Source organism: Sinohyriopsis cumingii, chromosome 8, assembly GCF_028554795.1.
Source record: "Sinohyriopsis cumingii isolate HCF-2022 chromosome 8, ASM2855479v2, whole genome shotgun sequence".
Lineage (NCBI taxonomy): Eukaryota > Metazoa > Mollusca > Bivalvia > Unionida > Unionidae > Sinohyriopsis > Sinohyriopsis cumingii.
In genome coordinates this window covers 99,019,560-99,043,655 of record NC_142968.1, presented here as the reverse complement: position 1 = coordinate 99,043,655, position 24,096 = coordinate 99,019,560, and the positions used below count along the sequence as shown (strand labels likewise).

The window sequence follows — 24,096 nt, the reverse complement described above, 5'->3', positions numbered from 1 at the left end:
TCACTATTTAATGGCAGTAAGTATAGGAACGCCAATCAGAAGTTGAAACGAGAGGATAATATATATGTATGATATATATAATTTGCATATGCTACATAGTGACAAACTCGAAAGGTCTAGCACTTGTGGAGACAATGCCGGGTGGGATATGATACCTCCTTAGTTATACGGAAGTGTTTTGCCTCATACTTTTCTTAAAAGTACTATTGAAATAGCACATACTGCTTTATAGTAGACATGTGAAGTAACTATGAGGTGTCGAGGCACTGAGAGAATTTGTATTTGCGCCATGCTCACACTTTGTAGCTAGCTGTACTTTGGTAATATATTCTACTATATAAAATCTGGATGCCTTCGATCCATTTGATTATCAAAATGCAAATGTGCACGCAATTTGACGTATTCTACAATGTCATACATTTCTATTATGCTCTCGTTTCAACTTCTGATTAGCATTTAAATAACAATTTATAGTGGTCAATTAAAACGGCTACTTTACTCATTTAAGACATTCAGCAGAATATATCACTGTACGCTCTATATAGCATTCTTAAATATCTGACTATTTAAGTAATGAAACCCATTTTACATATTGAGGTGAAAGTCTTATCATAAGTACATGTTATATTCTTATCTGAGCCTCATGGAGCCATAAAGATATATCTCAACGCAGATAAAATACGATTTATGTTCATAAAGGTAGTACTCTATTTTATCGTTAACTTAAGTTCATACGACTCCATGGTAGAGACGTGCTTAATTATAATCGACCAAACGCTAAATTTTAACGAAACACACATAATTGAAATAAAGATAATAATATATGCTTAAATAAAATAATCGTCTTATTCTTCTATGAGTAACCATGTCAGCAGGGATAAACACTGAAAGGTGCGCCTGAAAACACGATCATCATTACTGATACCGTGTGGCAACTACTTGCACTTTCAAACATATTTGCATACTTTCCAAAACATTCCCCTATAACGTAAATGCTTTATCTTAGTTTCTGGCAGTGACACTTGTCCTAGATGTTAAACTAGAAGCGAATAATGAATTACCATAGATCATAGATAACAACGCCCAGCCGCCACACCCCAATATCTTCAAAAAGACCTAAACAACTTAGTCACCCACAATAAGATTGCTTTATTCCAAAACTCACCATTCCCTATTTCTTATAGAATACGCAAATTCACAAAGTTTGATATTGATATTTGTGTATGTGCCAAACTGTACGTATTTATTATTTTCCACTTGTCAAATCATATATATATATATATATATATATATATATATATATATATATATATATATATATATATATATATATATATATATATATATATATATATATATATATATATATATATATATATATCCTGTGATATTTTACAGGTAACAGTCCAACAATAACATCGGAGACATGTAACACGGTGGCTTTGATCGCAGTTAGCATTGTCTCGGTTATCCTATTCATTTGGGCCATAGCTGTGAGTCTGAGATACATCCAAATAATTCGCAGAAGTAAGTTATAGTTTATTCCAGGTCAGTAAAATATTGTATATATGTTTTGTGTATGGTATTATATATTCTTCACAAGTCCGTATTATTATGAATTTAATAGAAAATCATTACAAAGAATTAAAATAAAGATGTTGTAGTAAACGGTCCATCTAAAGTCAAAGTCGCACAGGTCATGCAGGAGTGAAATACTATTATTAATGGCTGTCACGTTCAGAATTTGATTCTACCTTGAAATTAATTTATACTTTGCGAAGTTCTCACTCATTTATATTCCCTGATAATATGATTACAAACGGCAAATTCAATGGTAAAGTACGTGGGCATTTTTGGAAGGGACCAGAATGTAAAGATAACTCAAAAGTTTAGCAAACGTTCATGCTTAGACACAAAATGTTTGATGCATTCAGAAGACTTAAATGATTATTCAATAATTATGTTCTCCATGATTCACTAAAGTCTTATTGTATAATTAAATGTTGTACTTTATAATGGCTTCTCTATTATGAATCATAATTAAACTCCTTTCAAAACTAGGAATATTTACCGAGAAGTTCATTTTCTTTCTAAAAAATAAACAAACGAATGAATAAAACATTGAAAATGGTAATGCCTAAATACTGGATAACTGTAAACAATAATGACCTGTAATACTGTGCATAGTACTTACGATATATACTACAAGTAGTCCATCTGAACACAACCTAGACCCAGTTCTGACCTCGCATAATGCTCCGGTAGATGAGTACCTGTGTTGGCTGCTCTACTTATTGCTCATAACGTACTGCTTCAACCAAGATATGCCGGCGTATTATGTGATGGCATATCTCCGTTTGTGTAGTTTGCAGTAGGACTCGACTTGTAAGAAAGTTTATGTGATGATACTTATGGATCTAGATTGTTACCAATACTTGAATGATTCCTTTTCAAGTAGTCTATTTCTTAAAGAATATAAATGCTTATTGTGATACTGCTTGAAATCGTTTCCACATCAGTAATTGAGTAAAAGCTCAAAGTCAATGTCTTGTTGTCAATAATCGTATTGCATGATCTGTATTCCTTGCATTTGGGAAAATGATTCGCTAGAACCGTGGAGTTGTTCTAATTTGCACCTAATTAGTATCCTATTTCGCGGAGGGCACACAAGCCAGATCTATCTTTTACACTGCTACCGCAGTGAGAACCATCTGTATGTTGGTAGTTTATTGAGTGTGACTGGGTGTAACAGGAGATGAAGTTGGCTTTTAAACTTTGCCTAATGCATTATTCGTCTGAAGGTTACATGCATTGTATATGGATGCGATGATTTGACATGTGCACTTTTTGGACTGCTTACTGCTACTCCAAAGTGCGCCTGCCACAGAGATGAGAGTTCTGAATGTACTTAACACCTATATCACTGCCTGGTCCATGGCTTGCAGGTAGATATACATGTCCTAGTTACTATTCACTGCGCTTGACCTTAAACTGCGCATTTTAACCAATATGATTTTGCTGTCGTTCAATTAGATTTGATGAAGAATTTATAATTATAAGCACCTACTATTAAGATGCTCTTTTCAACAGAGCAATCGAACTTTTGTGAATGTAGATAGATTAGGAATTAATTCTTGTCATTGTTTGTTATATATTTAGTAAAGTGAGAGCGAAACATCTATAATATAGTAATGCTAACATTTTGAGGTAATTTATTAATATTGTTTGTAGAATATAAAATCTCTAAATACTTTTACACCCTAGAAAACAGCAATCAATTTTAGAATGGATCAGAATTAGTGTAAAGTAAATTTAAAATTTCACATAAATTATAAAGGTTTAAGTTTGGTAAAAGATTCAAGTTTTAATACAGACCAAGACACGTTGGCTATCAAAACTCTTTGTCGAGACAATCAATGGTAAGGATAATATAATATTGGTCACAAACAAAACAAGGAATTAATGTTCAAATTTCGAGGCGTACATTCGTTGTCCGTATAAGCGAATAATCCAAATACTCAGCATTTATGTATAATCGAAGGTTTTCTGTATCTACGATTAGAGTCACTATATTTGAATTATTTAAAACGTACTTAATGAAATTTTTCGACATTGTTCATACAAAAAATTATATCATTTGACATGACTTAGTCCTGGAATAAGAGGGTTAATCCACATTATTTAGCGGTTGGACTGTTCAAGCTAAGAATACGTTGGATAGTAGCCTTGACTCTGGCTTAGCCAAAATGTGATAAGGTTATAGACGCAGACGCCATAACAATCAGTACTGAAATATCAACGTTTTTACCTTAGCATACGTCTGACTAAGCAAGCTTAGTCGGATGACTGTGGATGATTTAATTAAACGGAAGAAACAATATCAGATTACATCGAGAGCAGCTTATTGCAGAATCTTCTAACATTCATAAGAATGAAAAACGTTCTCCGTGAACTGTCTTCAGGCTGGTCCTTTGAAGTCAAAGGGCTCATTCCCTCCATGGTACCTCAATATATTTGGGACCAACAGTACCGGTCTATCGCATTCTCACTTAGCTCTTCAAATCTTGTCAGGAAACGCGTTCAACCACATTATCATCAGCGATATGTTTTGTTAAAAACAAAGTATCAATCAAAAAACATGCCACATTTATACCTCAACTTTGTAAAGTGGAGTTTGGAGATCGTCGCTAGGAAGTCCTAGGACAAATTGTTTTTTGCGCTTCTCTATAAAGGTGGACCCAGACCTAGAAACTAGCTCCCACTCCTGTGGATCCTCTCTCTCGCATCAGTTCTTGCATTTATTCTACTAGCCCTATTCAGAGGATTTTGTTGATCATATTAAGTCATGGGTGAGCCGTCTATTATAAATGGAGCATATATCCTTCACTTCAAGGGAAGTCCTCCGTTGGATATAATTCCCATGCTTCTCATCATGGTCTGCATGACTTGACGGTTGAATGTTACACCTCTTGAGACTGTATTCTTGCTTCCACACTAGCGTCTGTGTATTTAATAGAATTCTGATCAAAAATTTGAAATAGTGTTATATCCGGAAGGTATTTGGTCAATTTAATTTAAAGAAGCTCTGCGGAATATTTATGCTGTATTGACATAGTTTGATTTAGTTGGTATTGCAGTAAACATAGCCAAACACAATAAACAATTATCATATCAGTCTGAATCAAAACACTTTTCAACCAAGTTTTAATTGCCAAACAAATTATTAAGGTGATATAACTATATTCTGTTTGGCATTGTCAACGTTCTCAGTAATTACCTCTTCTTTGTTGCAGGAACTTTTAATGGAGAACAAACCGTGCGATTGCTGGAAATACCTCAGTCAGGAACACGCCAGTTAGGTAAAACTTATGTACTTTACCATTGTCTTTTACTATCCAAATATCTAGTTTGCCCCTTCCGCATCAGTTCCATGACTAATGTATCAGACTTGACTATTCATTTGCTTTTATTTAATATATATTCATATCTATATTGGCTTCTTATTTGGTATATCGGTACATTTTGGCATCGTTGCTGTATTGTATTCTGGCAAATACTATATTTTATAATCTGTTATAATCACCCATCTTAAACAAACCTATCAGTTAGGTATAAGCTGAACTAAACAGTTTCTTTCTAAATATAGGTGAACATTGTACAAGGAGGCAAACTCAGGGTTGTCAGTGTGTAGTATATTCAAAACATGTTTTTTAAACACAAGTTCGCTCAGATTTGAGGCAGGTGACATAAGAAGATATATATGTTATGACCTATAAAGAAATACTTATATAATTGTCATAACAATATATACTATTTGATATTGGTAATATGTTATCAGTCAGTGTGTTGCATACAATATCAAAATAGTTGCCCGACAGTGATTCGGGTGTTTAACAAATAAACCTATTTTTATCGTTTTCAAATTGTAATTGTTTTTGCTAGACTCTAGTGTATGCATAGTCTCAGCTGAGTTCATAATGTGGTATGGTCTTTAGTCAACATTTAATTTTGCAGCTAGTTGATTAATGAAAATTCTTTAAAGAATGTCACATGGTGATATGTAGACTTAACCTAGAGATTCGCGCACCAGCATCATATTCTTTAAATGTGACCGGGTGGTCGCACAACAGTTAATGATAACTATTTTGATGTTTTGTTGAGATCATGGCATCCATAATAAGGTTACGTATTGCTAATAATAAATCTTGGTTGATAACAGCTCGCATACCACGTTTCTTCATACAGAGCGAGATGACATGAATCCATTCATTTTTGTGGTTGATAATATTATTTTCATTTGTTAACACAATTAATTGTATTAATTATTCTAGCGAACTATTGTTGATCCTCCATTACTTTTGACAACAGGTCCCACTGCCTAGTCACATTCATCAATACCATAACATCACGTAAAGAACTACTGATTTTAGATTGCAATTGACTTCAGGTCTCAAGCAATCAATGTGTAATGTCAAGACCAATATTGGTTAGTTTTCGTGGTTGTCTGATTCTAGCAATATCACTGGCGATTATGGAAAAACGTGTGCATACGTATTCCGCATGGTATACACAGCCTACCTGTCAAGTATGTAATACATGCCAAGGATGTGTGGGTGTCTAGTCGGATTTGTCTGGTCAGACAAGGTGTGGGACCTTGCTAAAGTAGATGCATTGATATGTAAAGAAAGACATGATATTCATAAACCAAATACAACATAGTCCTTCTCTGGGACAGTGAGATCGCATTTGTTCAATGTTTAAGTGCACTCCCCAAACAAAGAGTGTAAGATATCAATATCTGCCTTTGGAAATATGACGTTAGTACTAACCCAGTCATCGACTGGTTTGATTAGGTCGATGGTCCATCCCAAGGGAGGAAATTTCAGAGAGAGAAGCCACAGGAACTCGATGCCTTATCCGCACGATATCTTTCTTCTTTGAGTTTCCGTTTGTATTTGAATCACCGTCTTTTCTGAGGTTGGGTTGGGCATAGTGAATGATGGATGAATTCCATCTATAATAAAGAAAGGACACAAGCTCTTATTCCAGGAAAATCTGCCTCTTGCATAGACCCTATACTTTTCCACCGGGCAATTCTGATGCAATTACGGAACAGATGGATTCTATTTTCCAGAATCCTAAACCATATACTCTGAAGAAAAAAATTCTTATCGCAAAAGGAAGTAGGTTCTGGCGGATGATCAACTATTTGCATTACACAGACTTCTTCGTGAGGATCTCTACAGGCTGGATATTACGGCACTAGTAAGAAATGCCTTAACTCCCAGCAACGGGGCGGTCACCATCGACCTACAATATGCTTACCTTCCACATCTCAATAATTATTTTTCAGAAAAGGCAATGCGGTCTTGCCGGAATGGTTTCTGGACTAACCTGTAGCAAGAACTTCTGTGTAGATTATTGCAGAGTGCGGAGTTGAACGGTTTGCAATTTTATGTTTCCTCAGTGTCAGGTTAGAGGGCATAGACAGTGGACTTCTCAGCCTGTGGAAGGAGCATCTATTTGCATCAACTTATTTGTTTCTTCATTCTTGTGTCTACCCAAGGCATTTTCTGCATAAAGGTCAAGTATTAAATGGTCATGTGCTTTCAGCAGTCGGCAGCTCGGAGTTTCTAAACTACACAGTAGTTTCCTCCTGCTTTTAAACACATCACTCATGCCTTTAGATCATGATAGACTCTTTGTTTCACAGGAGGGCATTATTTATGTAAAGACACGTGAAAGTTTCTTACCTAGCTTAGATTAGCCATGCACAAGGATTTCCATTAAGCAACAAGAAAGTTCTTTGTAAGTGTAAATATTTAGAGGTAAATCATTTTTATTGCACCTCCCCCGATTTGAAACGGTATGACAAACATACTAAATCCTACTTAAATGTACTTTTGTTTGTGCAGTCTTGTGTGTGGCTTTTCTGTTTTCTGCCATATAACCCTAAAAAAAGACACTGGCACAATCAGACCAGGTTTGTGTTTTTCTTTGATGCATACCATTGAATCTATAAAGAAATATTAGAAAAGTGTTCAAGGAGATTATTGTTACTTGCTCTCTACACATATACCTCCTTCAATGCTCTACAAAAGATATGTAACTCTTCGAGACAAATTACCTCTAACAATGCCATAGCCCAGGTTACTAGAGAATTCGATGTGTATCTTGTGCATTTGTATGCATGCCATTAATTTATTCTTAGGTATGTGATACCTGACCGATACGCAGGAGTATTGGGTTCGAGTCCCACACCAGATGATTGATCTCAGACCGACTCTGGCTTCCTGTTAGAAGATACAGAGTTGTTTCAACAGCTACTATTTTGTAGCCATAAGCAGTGCCTCGATATATAGGCCGTGTCATCTATTCAGTCAATGCCCCATTATATTCATTTCTACAGATGGTATTCTGGTATAAGGCCTTTATTTGTTTCACATGGTAACCCGTTAGCAAGTATGGGCTATGACTTCTAAAAGCGCAAATCTTTCAAACATCGAAAAATTACTCATCACAATGTGAGCATATGTGAAAGAAAATATTTATGTATCAATACCATGATGTCAATCTGTCATCAACTACTGTTGGTGTTATTAATCCAGAAACAGATTGGCGAGTTATATATTTGTAATGATCAGGTCCTGTGAATGATTATGAAGTTGTGTTGTATATAATTGTCTGAGTTGCTATTCCTTTAGAGACCGAAAGTTTATTTTTTTAGAAGTTAATATTTATGATAATTGTGATAAAACTTAAGAAAACAATAATTTCATTTATTATAGTCATATAAAAGATACCCCCCCCCCACGAGAGAATTTACCATAATATTCTGAATTGTTTCCAAGAAAAAGTCAGGTCGGATAGTTAATAATGCGTCTTGTTTCACATTGATATGAAAATTACTGTGTTGTACTGTCCAGTCTCATTTCATTTTTTATTTGCAGGCTGGTTCTAGGTAGATAACAGTGCTAAATATCATCCCTCCTTGACCTTCATAATATTATACATTGGTACGACACTGGCCTTTATGTGCACCTTATTCTTATTTTATTTTTACCGACGAAAGGTCGTTATAAATGCTGAGTGATCTTCCAAGTACATAATTAGTCAAAGAGGCAACCCCAAAGTTTACTTCTCCATCTCCTATCACAGGTAAAATAGGGTCCCTAGAAAGGTCCATGGAGAAATTACTTATACCATTCGTCATTACCTAATGATGTACAGCAATCATATGGCAATTGTGCGACTCCTGTAAGGTTTTGCTCGTGATCAAATTCTTGCATGTATGCGCTATAAATCTGTTTGAGCATAGCAGATCTACTTGGCATCCCTCTTTATTAAATTCCCCGTAGATGTTTGACTATTCCTTTACAGAGGCTTGGTTGAACCCAGCAAACGTTGGGTTTATCCTCTCTAAACTAAATCTAGGTTAACGGCTTCAGTTCTGGGAAGATTCATCTCTGGCAAGGATCTCCATACTTTTCGTCATGCTTTGTGTGATTTGCCAAGTGATTGGATTATATTGCTCCACTTCTTGAGACTATTATGTTTGTCTTTCTAGAACCTTTGCCTTAATATAATAATGATGACAAGTCCGAAATAGGTTCGAATACGAACGGTATTGATTGCATTTACTGTAACAAATGTGGTATCGATTTAATTTCATTTAATATGGTTGGGTAATACAAATGATCAAAACAACATAAACACTTATGATATCCTTGTGATTTTCTTTCATGATTTTCATGTGCTTATTATCTCTTCAGCATTGTCCAAGGTGTCATTTCCAAAGTTAATGAAGTTGTTATTCATAGAAATAGTGCTTCATCAGAGACATTCTAAGTAATAAACATCTGTTTTACAGAAATTCCGCAGTTATGGAAGAACCATTTTGGTGAGTATAATGTTCTTTACATTTCTTTTTAATGAGTTCTGTATTTCTGTTAATATTTTGCTGTAAAAAATATCTTTTCTTTTGTAGTCGATTATTGCATATGATCGTACTTGTTATGTGTGAATATAATTTCTACCGCTCCGGTGGTTAGAGCGTCCGCCTCTAATGCTGGAGGTCGTGGGTTCGATACCAAAGTCATACCAAAGACTTACAAAAATGGTACTAACAGCTGCCTCGCTTGGCGCTCAGCATTAAGAGCTTAGTGTTAGGACTGGTCGACCCGGTGTCAGGATAATGTGACTGGATGGGACATCATGCTACATGTCTGCGGCAAGATGTCCCAGTGCTAGACATCACTATAAACTGCCACATTGCAGACATCGTAGCGATATGACTGAAAAATAGTTAAAGCTACGTTAAAAATCCAAATCACATCACATCACATCACAATATAATTTCTTGGTTTCTTGCTTGTTCAAATACTATTTTGTGTCGTAGAGTGTGTTGTAAACTAACATAATTTGTATAGAATTTTTTAATGCCACATCCTAGACAAAGGCATTTGATGCAAGCTGGTCCCATGAGCTTGCTACCACATTTGGATGAAATTGGGGCGATGGATGCACGTATAAGTGGCCAATATGTATTTTGTTCAAAAGTGTCATAGAGAATACCGGAAGGGTCCAAATTGAACAAACTATTATAAAAAGGAAATAATTTATAATTACATTTTATAATTTACAAAGACATGTATAGTTTAAATAAATATTTGTTCATGTGAAATCAGCATAATTTGTATTTCAGTCTATTGCATACATGATCATATTTGTGTGCCCTTTTGCGAAATTATGGGACACTAGTGTTTTGCTTGTCAGGTGTGTCCTTATAATTATTTCCTCACATAAGTGATTTTGGTGCCTTCATGTTTTAACAATTTAAGTAAAATTAATTTTGTCGGACTCTTGATTTGGCATAATCTCACCCATTGAACTCCGGATTTGTTCTGACCTTAGTATAGTCGATATTTGATTTGACATAACTTGATTAATATACATTTGTTAAATAATGCCATATGCTCATTTGTACACGTGATTTGTGAGGTCGCACATGATCATATTTTGATGAGCTCAGACGGTAACACAAAAGTATTTTATAACTGTTATGCTGTTTCAATAAATTACTTGACCCAGTAACTAATATTAAGTTTTCATGCTATTAAAGATTGTTTGGCAACATGTTGAGATATTCGTTTTCTCTCGTAGAACCAGTTAATATCAATCCATGAATTTTTATTCTTAATACTACTAATGTATTTTGGGTGGCCTTACCTTATTGTCTTCAATTCTGGGCATATTGTTGAACTTGCATTGTGTTTGACACTCATCATTATTCAAAATATGCTACAAACAGGTACACATTATTAATGATTTCAGATTGCATTTCGCTTCAGATAAAACGACACGTGCTACTATTATGAACATTTGTGACTATTGTTTATTGTTGTCAGTTTGTATGTTTGTATCTATGTACAGGAGAATGTGGACATATCAAAATCTCCGATGATAACATTCCAACTGCCTTTCATGAACTAACTGTGTATCGGTTTGCTGTATATGGGCGAATTAGGTGTAAAATCTTGCCGAAGTAGATGTACCGATAGGGGGAAGAGCAAATGACAAATGCCATCCTCATTTATAGAACATACTGGTTCCTTCTCCAAGTCTCTCTGCTCGCAGACGAGTATCTAATTAATGCTGTAGTTTACGTGCGACTCAAAGGAATATATGGGAGCAGTCTATGGTAAGATAAGTAATGCCATTGGCGCCATGACTTTTTCCATAACATTCTGCATATGTTATGGTTAGGTCTAGAGTCCATTGCAAGGGAATATAGTTCAAGGTTGAGAGCGCTGCCTCCGTGACTCGTGTTCTTCTCTTATGCAGGGCACTTTAATTTCAGTTCCCATTGAATTTCAACTAGCACTCTTTACAGAGGTTTGCTCGAGCATATTGTATGATGGGTGGGTCCTCTCGATAATACACTGAGTACGCAAGCTTCATTTTGCGAAGAGTCCCTTTCTTTGATATTGTGCATATCAGCGCCATTGCGGGAAGAGGTGCATTTTCATATCCATAATTGTGCGGTAGAGAGGCTGTTAACATTCCAGTATCCAGTCTTCTATTCTCTGATTTGTCTAGTATCAAAAGAAGCCAGAACGTTTTGTTGATTATTAACATATTCTGTCGTACTCATGTTTGCTTGAGAGAAACCCTTCCAGATACAGTTAACAGCCTCAGTCTAGAATACCTTAAGGCCATGCGACTGGGTGGTTCCCTTTGACATGCAATATTAATACTTTCCACATCATAATTTTTCCCTTCATCAAAATGTACATCCGGTTTTTATTAACCGGAAGACATAGTTTGGCTCTCTCCTATTAAGTCCATCTATAGATTTTTCCAGTGTAATGGCAGTAACCACCGTCCGTCTGTAAATTTGGGTATTCATATCATTCAATATTTTGAAAACTGGTTGATCCATAATGTCCACTTAAGTCTTTGCCAAGAGTAGAGGAAATAGAGGTAGTTCCATATGAGGAATTTGTTAATGTTGGACGAATGTCCTCAGCAACAAGAAATTACTTCATATTCCACTCAAATGAGTAAATACACTCCCGTCCCTATTGGTGGTGCTGAGAGCAATGAGTTTGCCATTGGTTTGCATTTACCTATCTCTTACGAGAATATTAAACTTCACGGATAACGCATGAAGATACAAACAGCTTTAATGTCTCTATCATCGAACTTTCAACACTGTTCGAGTTCCATTGGACCATTCGCGACCATGGGTGTATAATATGGGGGTCCTGGTGCTTACTTGGAGGCACAAAGGCTAGTTCACTAGGACTTGTGATTTTGAGAAGAATCTACCCACCATATAAACAAGCTAAAACTACGAGCAGTGTTTCTAGCCATACAAGTGCGTGTTAAACAAGAACATCACTGTGGTATTTTTTGATGAAAACACGGTACTGTTAGCGTCTTCAAGGCGACAATGATGCAATCATGTCCATGTTCTTTGCATAGAGTTTCGAAAGCTCTTTATGGTGGATTTTGAAAGGAATTAAATTCTTGTTTACCATATTGCTCGGAACAAAAGTGTCTATCCAGGTGGCGTATGATAGCGCTTAAGGAGCAATATGTAGCATACATCCTGTCTGGACTGTATGGGACACTCTTTGTGCACTTGTTTCTCCACTTGTATGTCTCTCATAATTCAAAAAAGAGGGCATAGGTAGTGGACACCTTCAGCTTGAATTGGGATCGTATCTTCGCTTACAATTCATTCGTGGTCACCTGGTCTCAAAAATACATTCTTATGGAAAACCAAAGAATCTCATATATAAGCGCAATTATCGTGGCTATAGGCAATCAGGGGTGATACGATTCCAGATTATACAGTGGTTTATTCTTTCCTTAAAATATTGCAGTAGCAGATAGATTATAACCGCTCAGTACGTACAAGTGAAGGATTTGGCGTTATAAGAATTTTATTTTCTATGTAAAGTCTTCCCTGTCAATCTGAGAGTAACTTTCAGTTGGTCAATCTCTATATTATTTTGAAGAATTTACATTAGGTCACAATATTGCTTACAAATACAAATGTTAGTAAAATCTGCAACTCCTAACTGCACCTCCACCAGTTCGAGATGGTTTGACAACCATACCAATATATTCCAGGAAACGGTTGTGGATTAATAATATTAACCATTAACGTATTCCTGATTTAGTCTCAGACATGTTATCAAAATGAAAGGCATGGTCAGTATCTGTTATAAACTTTAATTTGCACATGGTTCAATGAAATATAAAACTATGAATATTTTAAACCATGGCTACTGCAACTAAAAATACCAAAACGTTTAAGCTTCTCAGAAAGTACTCGACCTAATTTGACTTCACTTTGTAGAAAGCATTAAGGTGTAAAGCAGTTCAAAGTTTATGCAAATAATTGCGATCTACCAACAACCGCAACTGCCATTAGTAAATATAGAAAACATTTAAAGAACTTATTCTCTCTGACTGCAAAATTCATTTCAAAAGATCGTTACAAATTATGCAAACGATTATGAAATATCATCAAATATTCACATTGTTAATAAAAGCTGACGAAGCATTTAATTAGCTTTTCACAATATGGTCAATGTTACTAAAATAAAAAGAACGTTTAAACGACTTGAATTCAAAACACTGTTCCACACGGCTATACGAATGTTAAAAACAATTCGTCTTGGCAAAGGGTATTTTATATTTATATAACTGTTGCAGATCCGCCACAAAATATTACTAACAAAAGAAATTGAATTTTTTTAAACAACTCCTAAGCTGTCGAATAGAATCTTGCTAAATTAGGCAAAAAGCATTATGGAACTATGCAAACGTGTGCAAATGATACCGATTCCTCGTCAAATATGGCCAACATTGATAAATAATGGAGAATCACTAAAACGACTACTTCTGCAAACGTGTTTGATCAGAATTGACAGAAAGATTACTAACATGATGATCTTTTGAAATGTGCAAAACGCGCTACTAGTTTGAATACAATTTGAACAAACGTGATAGAAAGCACTTGATAAGTTGCCTATCAAAACAACATTATCAACCTTGATGAGGGCTATGCAAACTTATTGGTATGGGTTATAAATAGGAAAACTTAAAATAGGTTACAATTTTGTTTTTCAAATATGGATTTATAAATTTTAATTGAACTATATATATTTCCATATTACACCCAAGGACTTAAATTACATAATAATGAGTGTTAATTACCAAGAAGAAGATACATTATTTAGATATAATAAGAAACGCTTTCAAAAGATAATGAGCTATAAAGGTAATGTTGGGTTTAAAACTTAGTTTGTATTATCAGTGAATTTCTTTTATTGTTTGTTATAGAGAAATTGTCTGGCATTTGGCTTAACCCAAACAAATCATGTATTTTCTTTGCATAGTTCGAGCACACCAATGACCTTGTTGGAAAAATAGTATACAGTTGGATTGGTTAATGTGTTGACATTTACAAAAGCAGCTCTTGAATTTATATAGTCATTACAGTAATTACCTTTCATTTTACAGACATTTTGAAGTGGGAAGATATCAAGCAATTGCTGAACAATGATCAACGACAGGGTTTGCAAGCATATTGTGGTAAGTATTGGTTGCGTTTCTATTGCTTATTTTATCTCTGATTTCCTTTCGAAATGGACTTTGTTGATACGCTGCCAATCGAAAAATGCACATCAGAATAATTGTATATCTGGGGTATGTAATTAAACAATTTTCTTCCTTTGGTTAATTATAAATATATTTCTAACAGAATTCGCTGGAAGGCACTATTTATTTTAGAATTTATATATCATCAACCAAAGCCATGCCAAAAAACACATGGGATAAACCTTAGCGACACTCATGATGGTGATCTTTCCTCAATTCTTGTAGGAATTCGAATATACCTTTTTCAAATTCTTACTTGAGCATGGTGGATGCGGAGTCTATCCTGTCTATAATAAGTGTAGGTTCCCGGCTTCAGTTCTGAATGCAGCCTCCTCTGGCATAGACTCAACTGTTTTCTTGCCAGTCAATCGGGTGCAATTAAGGGAAACTGTGTATTAGAGAGCGCTATAAGTGTCATTTTTCCAACTTTGTAATCAGGGATCTTTCTTGTATAGTGATGAAATAAACTATCTCACGATTTGTATTGACTAGGGATGTGTCTAGTTTTGCGATGTGACATTCAGTCTATCCGCCGCACCAAGAACCTTTCCTAGAGTAAAGGTAAACATTATCGCCTACCAATTCATATTTATAACAGGTTGATACATAATGGCTAGGACAAAATATGTCTCGCTCCTGGTCCATAGCGATCAGGCTAGACCTTTTGATAAACCTGTATAAACTGAGGAAGATTCTTCTGAGGAACTCAGGTATGTTGCAGCAAATGTTCATAATAGAAAGGTATTAATCCCTGTCTTGCTGGAGTCAGTGAGCCAATATTTTGATATTGTTTCGCCTTTACCTAGCTCATTTTGGGATCTTAAATTCTGGGCAGGATCAGGTTTGTCTGAAACGTTTATATTTGTGCCCCTTCCAGTTTCTCTCTATGGCATACTGGAAACTGCACAGAAACCCCCAGACATCTCCGATTCATCTAGTGTCCGAATTCCGCCACCTTTTGAGCTCGTGGCCTAGTTGTGACTGGTTTCCGACCAGATTCAGATGCACGCTACCAAATCCCATCTTTCTGTTGATGTAGTTTCATCTGCCTTCCTTATCTACCTCGGCATTGTGCCTAAAAACTATGTCATTTTTTACATGCCACATTAGTTATATTGGTCGTTTTAAATGCTTTTTAAACTCTATTATCTCGTCTCATGTTTAATCGATTACAAATAACAGTCTGGTCAAAAAACACCAAGCTGCATACGTATATGCTTGCCTGAGCTGCTAACTTTACATTCAAAGGGCATTATAATAAGCAGTCCAGTTTGGATATGGTTTTCATTAAAAGTTGCCAAACTAAATACCCAGAGAAATCGTTGTACATTTTCTACATTTCTTGCATCGAACACATTTTGATGACTCATTTGTTTTTAAATATCATCTCATGATATTATAGGCTTTCACTGACATTCTTTTTTATGTAGTTTGTTGATATACATTAAAAACAGTTCTTTATTTTATATAGTCATCACAAGTAATTTTCTCTTATTTTACAGAGAAGTTGAAAACACTTGGTGAAGATCAACATCAGATTTCGGAAATACGCTGTGGTAGGTATCATTTGCTGTACTATAGCACATGTTTTCTTTTTCCTGCATTTTTATTATTGTTTTCATGACCAAATAGTTTACGTTCAGCAACTTTGTTTGTACTTGTTGTGGTCTCTCAGGCGGTTCAATATTGAAACAAATAGAGACGCATCCGCGACATCCACACAGCTCAACAAAATGTGTTGCCCCATTTCTCCTTTATAGTTTTCCCCTTTGTCCTTTTGACCATCATGCTTCCAATATAACAGTGTTAACGCGACACTCCATGAGGCCTATAAATACATTGTCTAGATTACAGCAAAGCTAATTTCAACGTATTTAACGCTATGCTAGCAGGACTTAAGGATATTAAACGCTCTGATTGCATAAATTAACTATACATATTTAGTGGTAATACAAAGGGATTTAATGCTGCAACTGATATAGTTGGCAGCAGATTATTAGAATTTACAACTTTGTGTAGTCCTCCTAAAGTCTACCAATCAGCTCAAATAATGAACCATGGTTCGATTCTCATTTTCAGAATAATTATGGGGAATACAGGTAGCGCACACATATTAGTTGTATTGTAAAACGGGTTCAAGACTGGTATAGTAGCCCCATCTAGCTATACTCTCTATTGAAGTCGACTATATTGATACATGCTTGTTTGCAGAATAATGAATAACCATATTAATATATAAATGAATTTATATAAATACGAAGGCAAACTATGGTCGATTATTTTAGCTTATATTAGCATTTAACACAAAGCGCAAGTAATTGTATGAAACAGTTCAATATTCCTCATATAGAATAACATAGAATGATCAACTACAAATCATATGAATCAAACGGACAAGAAATGTCAACAATAACATGCATGACAAAATCCTTACGAAGAATCCGAATTTTAATAGCAGTTACAGTATATGAATATATCCGAAGGTAGCAAGAATCTGTCTTTGTATTTCTGATTGCTATAGGTTTTATTATTCATCATATCAAATGCAGCATACTGGACAAAAGGGTAGAGAACGGACAAATATTGTCATTACAGGTGTGAATACGTTTACTGGCATGTAAGAAAAGAAGAGAGCTCATCCAACACACGCGAAAAATATTGAAGCGAACGAGCCACATTCTATCTTACTTTGTTGTTGCGTGGTTTGAAGAAAATCTTTGTTCCCAATTACCGACTGTTGGGTCTTGTTTTCTTTCGAATATAGAGAAGATAGAGCCTGCAAAATGTATAATATCTCTTTGGCATTATTTTCGTCTTCCTTTTATAGTTTTACTTTTTTGCTTGAGTTTGAACGTACAATTAGACGTTGTATTATATACAATGGCCTCCAAGGGAACACACTTAATTTACAAGAATTATGAAACCAACTAAAGTATTGAGATAAATAATGACAAGCTTAAGTGACATCTTGCAAATCAAGGTGACACAATGTGGTTAATTTGGCTCAATGTGTCGGGTCACGACGCTGAGGTAAAATGTAAATGCCGGCGAGTAGAATTGTATACGAAAGTCATCGTGAAGTCATGACAGAATATTTTCTAATTGATCGTCTGAAAGGAGACAGAGCTGATAATATCATAGAAAGTCTAGAAATCAACATGCAACTGGAACGTTGCAGACGAAGAGGCACAGGCAAATATAAGACCACAAGACCCATGTAAGCGACAAACTTAGAAACGCGGGTGCAAAAAGCAAGATTATACTTGGGCACAAAGGGGAATATGATCTGTTATTATTGTGCTTAAAGGTACCAGAGCTTCTTACTCAACACCCAACAACGTACGCTAGAAATCTACTTTTGCATATGATTTAATTACAATTTGTACAGTGTATTTCATAAATAATATTAATGCTTATTAGATCAGGCTCAATGCATGAACAATATACGGAGCCATGTTATCTGATTTGGTGGTTCTGAAGTCAATGTGTGCTAATGTGCTGACACCATCTCCACACATAAATAGACACATTAGTTTCTTATTATTACCCGTTCGTAGGTAGCAGTGGGTCGTGCATCCAGCTAGAAATGTATCAGCTTGCAGTAAATGACACGCCATGTTTCATGTGAGCTGTGCTTTCTGCATTTTCTACTGGGGAAACATTCCAATATAGAGAGCAAATACGAATGAAAATACTTTAAATGTCTCTGGCATTCATTTTCTGGTGCAAGTGAACGACAATCCACAATTTGAGATCCAAAATAATATTTCAGAAAATAATTTTGATGTTAGTGACAGTGAAAGAATATATCCGCTACCTGTTTCGTCAGTGGCGTCTGAGCGTGCATGTTCTGCATACACAACAATATCATCAACAGCCACTACTGTTGGATTAAATATTTCTCAGGCCTGATGAATGTGCAATGTAACAAGAAAAAAATGTACGAGGTCCTATTGCAGAATGTGTCCACATGGTTTTTCTTCCGAAGCAGTTCTTATTAATCAAGGCAGAGACCGTGTCAATGTCATATATCGAAATTTGAAACTTTCAATCGTATGACACGTGCGGCGTTTATAAGATGTGCTGATTAAGAGTCCCATATCAGGCGAATATTGTATTCCTAATAAGTATTCTACAAGAACACATCACGAGTATGTCTCAAGTGGTATGCGTTAACAATGCGCTAAGCAAGCCTAAACGTTTTACATGGTGCGTACTGTTGGAAATAATTCATGTAGATCCTGATAGCGGAGGTTAATACAATTAACCGTATCCCGCCTGCAAAGGTTGTTTGCTTTATGCAGATGACATAGAACTCATAGCAGCCACTAAGCTGAGTCAAATTCAGGATCATTGGATTTCACAGGTTGATATCGTGGAGCGGCGCATAATAAATGTGAAAATGGGGACGCCAAAATGTATTCCTTTAGTCTCTCGTAATCTCATAGGTCACTCGCATCTCATCGTAAACCAGTTTGGAAAATTTGAGATAAGGTAACTGTAATTCCAAATAACCTAGGAAAACAATTATCGTTCTCAAGAGCATAAAATCTACGAAAACTTCGCGTAACAAGCTTGTTAAGAATCACAAACAAATTTAAGTAAAATTCAGAAGACTTTGCTAGTAACACGCCTAATTTTATCCGAGCAAAGTATTTACACGGGGGGGGGGGATATTTGATGAGACCACCGCGATTCGATTTTTCTAGCTTTCCACGCGAGGAAAGCAATCCGCTAAGCAGGTACTCTTAAGCAAGCAACATAATCTCACGAGGAATGCTCGTATTCATGGTTATACGGATGGTCCAGGAGCCCTTTTTCTGCTGCTCACATTTGCCCTCAATCATGTAGACCAATTGATTGAAATACAAACAAGCACATTATGAATAAAATAAACAGCACTCACAGTATGCTGAAGAGCAATGAATGGAGACTAAAGATGTATATCTATCGGATTGAGTCATACTGTGCTCATGCAATCTGAGTAAACTACTATGAACGTCTAGTCACATTGTTATAGTTGCAGATAATGCACCCGATTGGCCGTAGAGTGAGATATTTCTGAATGTACATGTTTGTATTAGGACTTCAGAATATTTAATGAATCATCCTGTTCGTCATCGTCTCCAATAACTATAACATCATATCTGCTATAGGATAGTGTCCTATCTTGCGTACTTTATGTTAAGTATTGTTGTATCAGACATACATACCCGACTCGCACACAGATCTCCTACCAGAGTGTACAACATACCAGTGTCTACTAACTGTGGAACATATCTTTACTGAGCCAGGATTTTCACTATGGCACGAGAGTTTTGATGTGATCTGCATCAATGAACTGTATATACATGCACCATCCGAGAACATTTTGTACCTTTTCCCTGAATGCAGTAAAAAATAAATGTACGTGTTAAGAAGTATTAATGTGTTATCGTTATCATTTATTTTAGACACATTTCACGTAATGTTTGCACACTTCTATAGTCAGATTTTATCTAGCTCCATCTTCGCACATGGCAGCCTTGGATGGCCTAGTGGACTAAAGCCAGTGACTTTACAGATCATACACAAAGCTCTTCTTTTACTGCTAGAGTTCGACGCACTGTATGTATAGGTTATTGTACACTCAACGCTAAACTTACATACCCAAACCCAACAATGTTTACAGTCATTTGGAAGGGCTGCTGCCTTAATTGTTGTCAGCTTCTTTATTCGTTTTTAGTTGCGAACTTTACCATTGGTTAGCGTGTTATAGTACTGTTGTCATCATGTACTCTCGATGCCACTAAATGCACCAATCTGGAAGTCCTTATTAACAGGCACACACATGCCAACTTGCATGTCTTTGTATTACTCCATTTATAAAAGGAATAATTAATACAAAATGCAGCAGCTTTATAATATATGCTTATTTATTGCTCCATTAATCATGTATACCATATCGGAGAATAACATTTCATGGTATGTCTTTCCAGACGAAATTGCTCCGAAGTTGGCAACACATCAAGCTGCAAATTCTAAATCTACCCAATTATCAGGTGAGCTTATTCTTTTTTTTTCTATTTTAAGAGATTCATGGTTTTTATCATACCCATATGTAACCTTCCACATGTTCAGCCAAGCACATTCGGCTCTACCAATTAGGGACGAGTACTGTGGAAAAAAACACCGTTAAATTTCCTTAAGGTCAGTTTCATAATATGAATCCCATTATATTATTTACATAAGAATGCTTGTGCAGTTTGGTTGAACTATTTTTCATTGATTTGTAATTTTGAGAACAAATGTTGATTAATGATGTATATATTCTTACAAAATAGTATACGCATTCACTTTGACGAATGTTAAAGCATACATGCATTAATTAGGTTAAACAGGTCAGTCATTTGTTGGTAAGCGTGTGATAAATACAGAAGCCTGTATCAAGAACGAGACAATAAACTAAATTTCACTCTTGCTATTGACTTTATTACCACACTGTGAATAATAGTGAATTTAGAATTATATACCACATTAGAAGCAGTAGATGTGTGATTTCTGCTGGTTCACATTTCTTAAAGTGATACTTTCGACCTCAAAATATGAAATAATGGTGATGCATTGAATAAATTCCATCAGTCACGACTCAGACATTAGAATAATATAAATATCAAGAAGTTGCGTAATGAATTACCGTTGTGTATTTAAGACAAATGCCTTCGTGAGTAATTAGCACTTTCAATAATTAATATTTTATGAAAGGAGGATAAATTCTTGCAATTTGTGTCAACATTCTGTGAGTCTAAGCTGTATATTCACATAACAAACTGAATAGTTGCACTCTTTCTTACTTTTTGAAGGCCAAATACTCAATAAATTGTCAACTGCAAGTAATGTATTCTCCATGCTAAACACGCAACGTAGTACTGAAAAGAAACTTTCACTCTTGTACAGTATATTATAATTGTGTTCAAAGTTAGTCATGTTGTATATATGAATGCTCTCGCCTTTAAGTGGAGCTCAAAGCACACAACAGGATCATGTTGAGCATCGAAGTGGTAGTTCCCAACATCTGATCTACAGTTTAGTGACTACAAGTGGTATTGGTGTGCCCTGTCCCCTTTAACAATCATATATTTGAATGTGAATACACTTTGGGTTGTGAATGCATCTGAGTTTTGCCCAAACTAATTCAAGTAAGCTCTCACGATATATATATATATATATATATATATATATATATATATATATATATATATATATATATATATATATATATATATATATATATATATATATATATATATATATATATATATATATATATATATATATACATACATATACATATATATATATATATATATATATATATATATATATATATATATATATATATATATATATATATATATATGTTTATTTGCCGATGGTGCACTGAGCTATGTGAGTGTTCCTTTCTGCTGGTCCTAAAATGCTGAGAGTGCCGATCTTTGAATTATAATATGGATGCTGCCAAAGGACCACGAATTATTGCACAACAATGTATGTCGACCACCAAGAAGCGTTTATGGCTTCGTAACTTGGCGACAACATCATGTGTATCCTGTATATTGTATCGATCAATACCGCAAAGGAGCAACGCTCCACTGAGAACGAGACATACATAATATCAGTATGGTAGAAAATGATAATGTTCGTGTCCCAGCGCAACTCACAAATAACAGCGTTTACTCGGTTGAAGCGTATTCTGAGTTTGAAAGTATCGAGCATTTTATGCATGTTAGCAATGTCCTTATTAACAAGTCGCCACTGAAACATATGGACGCAATATTATTTGAATGTGTGTGTGTATCATCTCCACATTGCTAAAATATAAAAAATCGGCGTGGATTCACTTTTCCATCTCACAGGTTTGTGGTTAGAAACATATTTGAATTGTGTTGAGAACCCATATCACAAATTAATCTCTCCCAGTATGCATCTGATGACGATCTTAAAGCGCTTAGAAAACACGCCATAATTAATGTAGATCCGTGTGTTCCGTTTTATGATGCCGGAATTGACCGACAAATCTTGGGAGTGACCACCTTTTGCAACTCACAAAACCAGCTTACAGCATGAATTTGACAACTACATGTCAATAATGTTATGGAACAAAAAGGCAAAGCAGTTAAACCCTAAGACAGTGCTGTCCAACCTTTTCGACACCATGAACCACTGAAAAATGGTTTTCTTGAAGCCGAGGGCCTCAGCAGAGAATAGAAAAGCAGCGACTGTATAGCTTCTCGAGGTCTGGCGGGCCGTTTGAAACCAGCAAGCGGGCTTCTGGTTGGACAGCACTGCCGTACGAGCTTGAACTTCTTAAAAAAATAAAAGCCAATCCCTGGCCAGTTACGGTCATTTGTAGTTTCTCTGTCAGAGCAAAGAAAAAGTTACTTCCATGAGCGTCTCAGGAAAAATGGTTGTTTTAATATCGTCGTGGTAGTTTGAAACCGCAATGCATACTGATAACATTTATATTGGATATATAGGTTTCTATATTAATCGTCTCAAGGAAAGATAACATTCTCATACAAAAAGATTTGCTGTTATATCAGAATAATTTGCCAGAAAAGAAATAAAACAAATAAAAAAACCTGTAGACTGATTATTTGCGTGTCTAGGCGAGCGCTAGATAAAATAATGTCATGTTATTTTCGGTAATAATGATATTAAATAACTTGTCTCTTCTTTTAAATCACCGGCGTACTTCCAGATAGACGGGATAATCCATAAAAGAACACATCCTTACCGGTACGCCCATGAAAATGGAAATATACGTTGCATCGTACAAGGCATCAACTTTAACTGAATAAATGTTAAAACGAAAACAATAGCTGACAGTCACTAGAAGATTATGATCATTCTCTTTGAACATTTAAGTTAAGTTAATTTGGCAGCCCAAACAACTACAATTACAAAACCAACAGAAAGACAACATTGTGAATGAAGTCATATTTCAGCCGGCCCGCGCCACATAATGTGGATTGATAACAAAGGAGCAAAATGCGATGTTAAAGTGATATCTTTTTTGCGGATAGTCAGCAGTTTAAAACGTTTCAAAGAACTGTTGCAAGGGGGATTTGGTTGAAAAACACATATATAAAAATAAATGGCAAAAAGGACATATGTTGGCCATATTTGACAATACTATGGCAGTGCTACTTTTGTCAAAGAACTTAGACAGACATAGACAACATTCATTTGCTTTTCTGGCTGTTAAGAAAGCGGGTTGTGGTCTCCGCTGATTACATCACTGGAAGCACCTACGAATAATCTCTTGGAATTCTCGATGCAAGTCAAACTAGATCCGTAATAACCTCTTTGAAATGAAACCCCAATAAGCTGCTACAACTAATCTAAACATTATGAATTCTAGTTGCATAACAGTTGCCC

General features: G+C 35.5%; 1 protein-coding gene across 3 annotated transcripts in view; it reads left to right on the top strand.

The window, feature by feature from the left end:
• The window catches only part of LOC149794223 (uncharacterized), an 81,765-nt gene that overhangs the window by 52,347 nt on the left and 5,322 nt on the right, over positions 1–24,096 (top strand). For 2 of the 3 annotated variants that reach the window (XM_089968337.1, XM_089968336.1), the window contains exons 6-11: positions 1,399–1,527; positions 4,794–4,859; positions 9,371–9,400; positions 14,539–14,610; positions 16,179–16,232; positions 20,655–20,717. In XM_089968337.1, coding sequence (XP_089824463.1) covers positions 1,399–1,527; positions 4,794–4,859; positions 9,371–9,400; positions 14,539–14,610; positions 16,179–16,232; positions 20,655–20,717 — 414 coding nt within the window. The remainder of the gene's footprint in view (positions 1–1,398; positions 1,528–4,793; positions 4,860–9,370; positions 9,401–14,538; positions 14,611–16,178; positions 16,233–20,654; positions 20,718–24,096) is intronic. The other variant, XM_089968338.1, reaches the window with a different exon arrangement.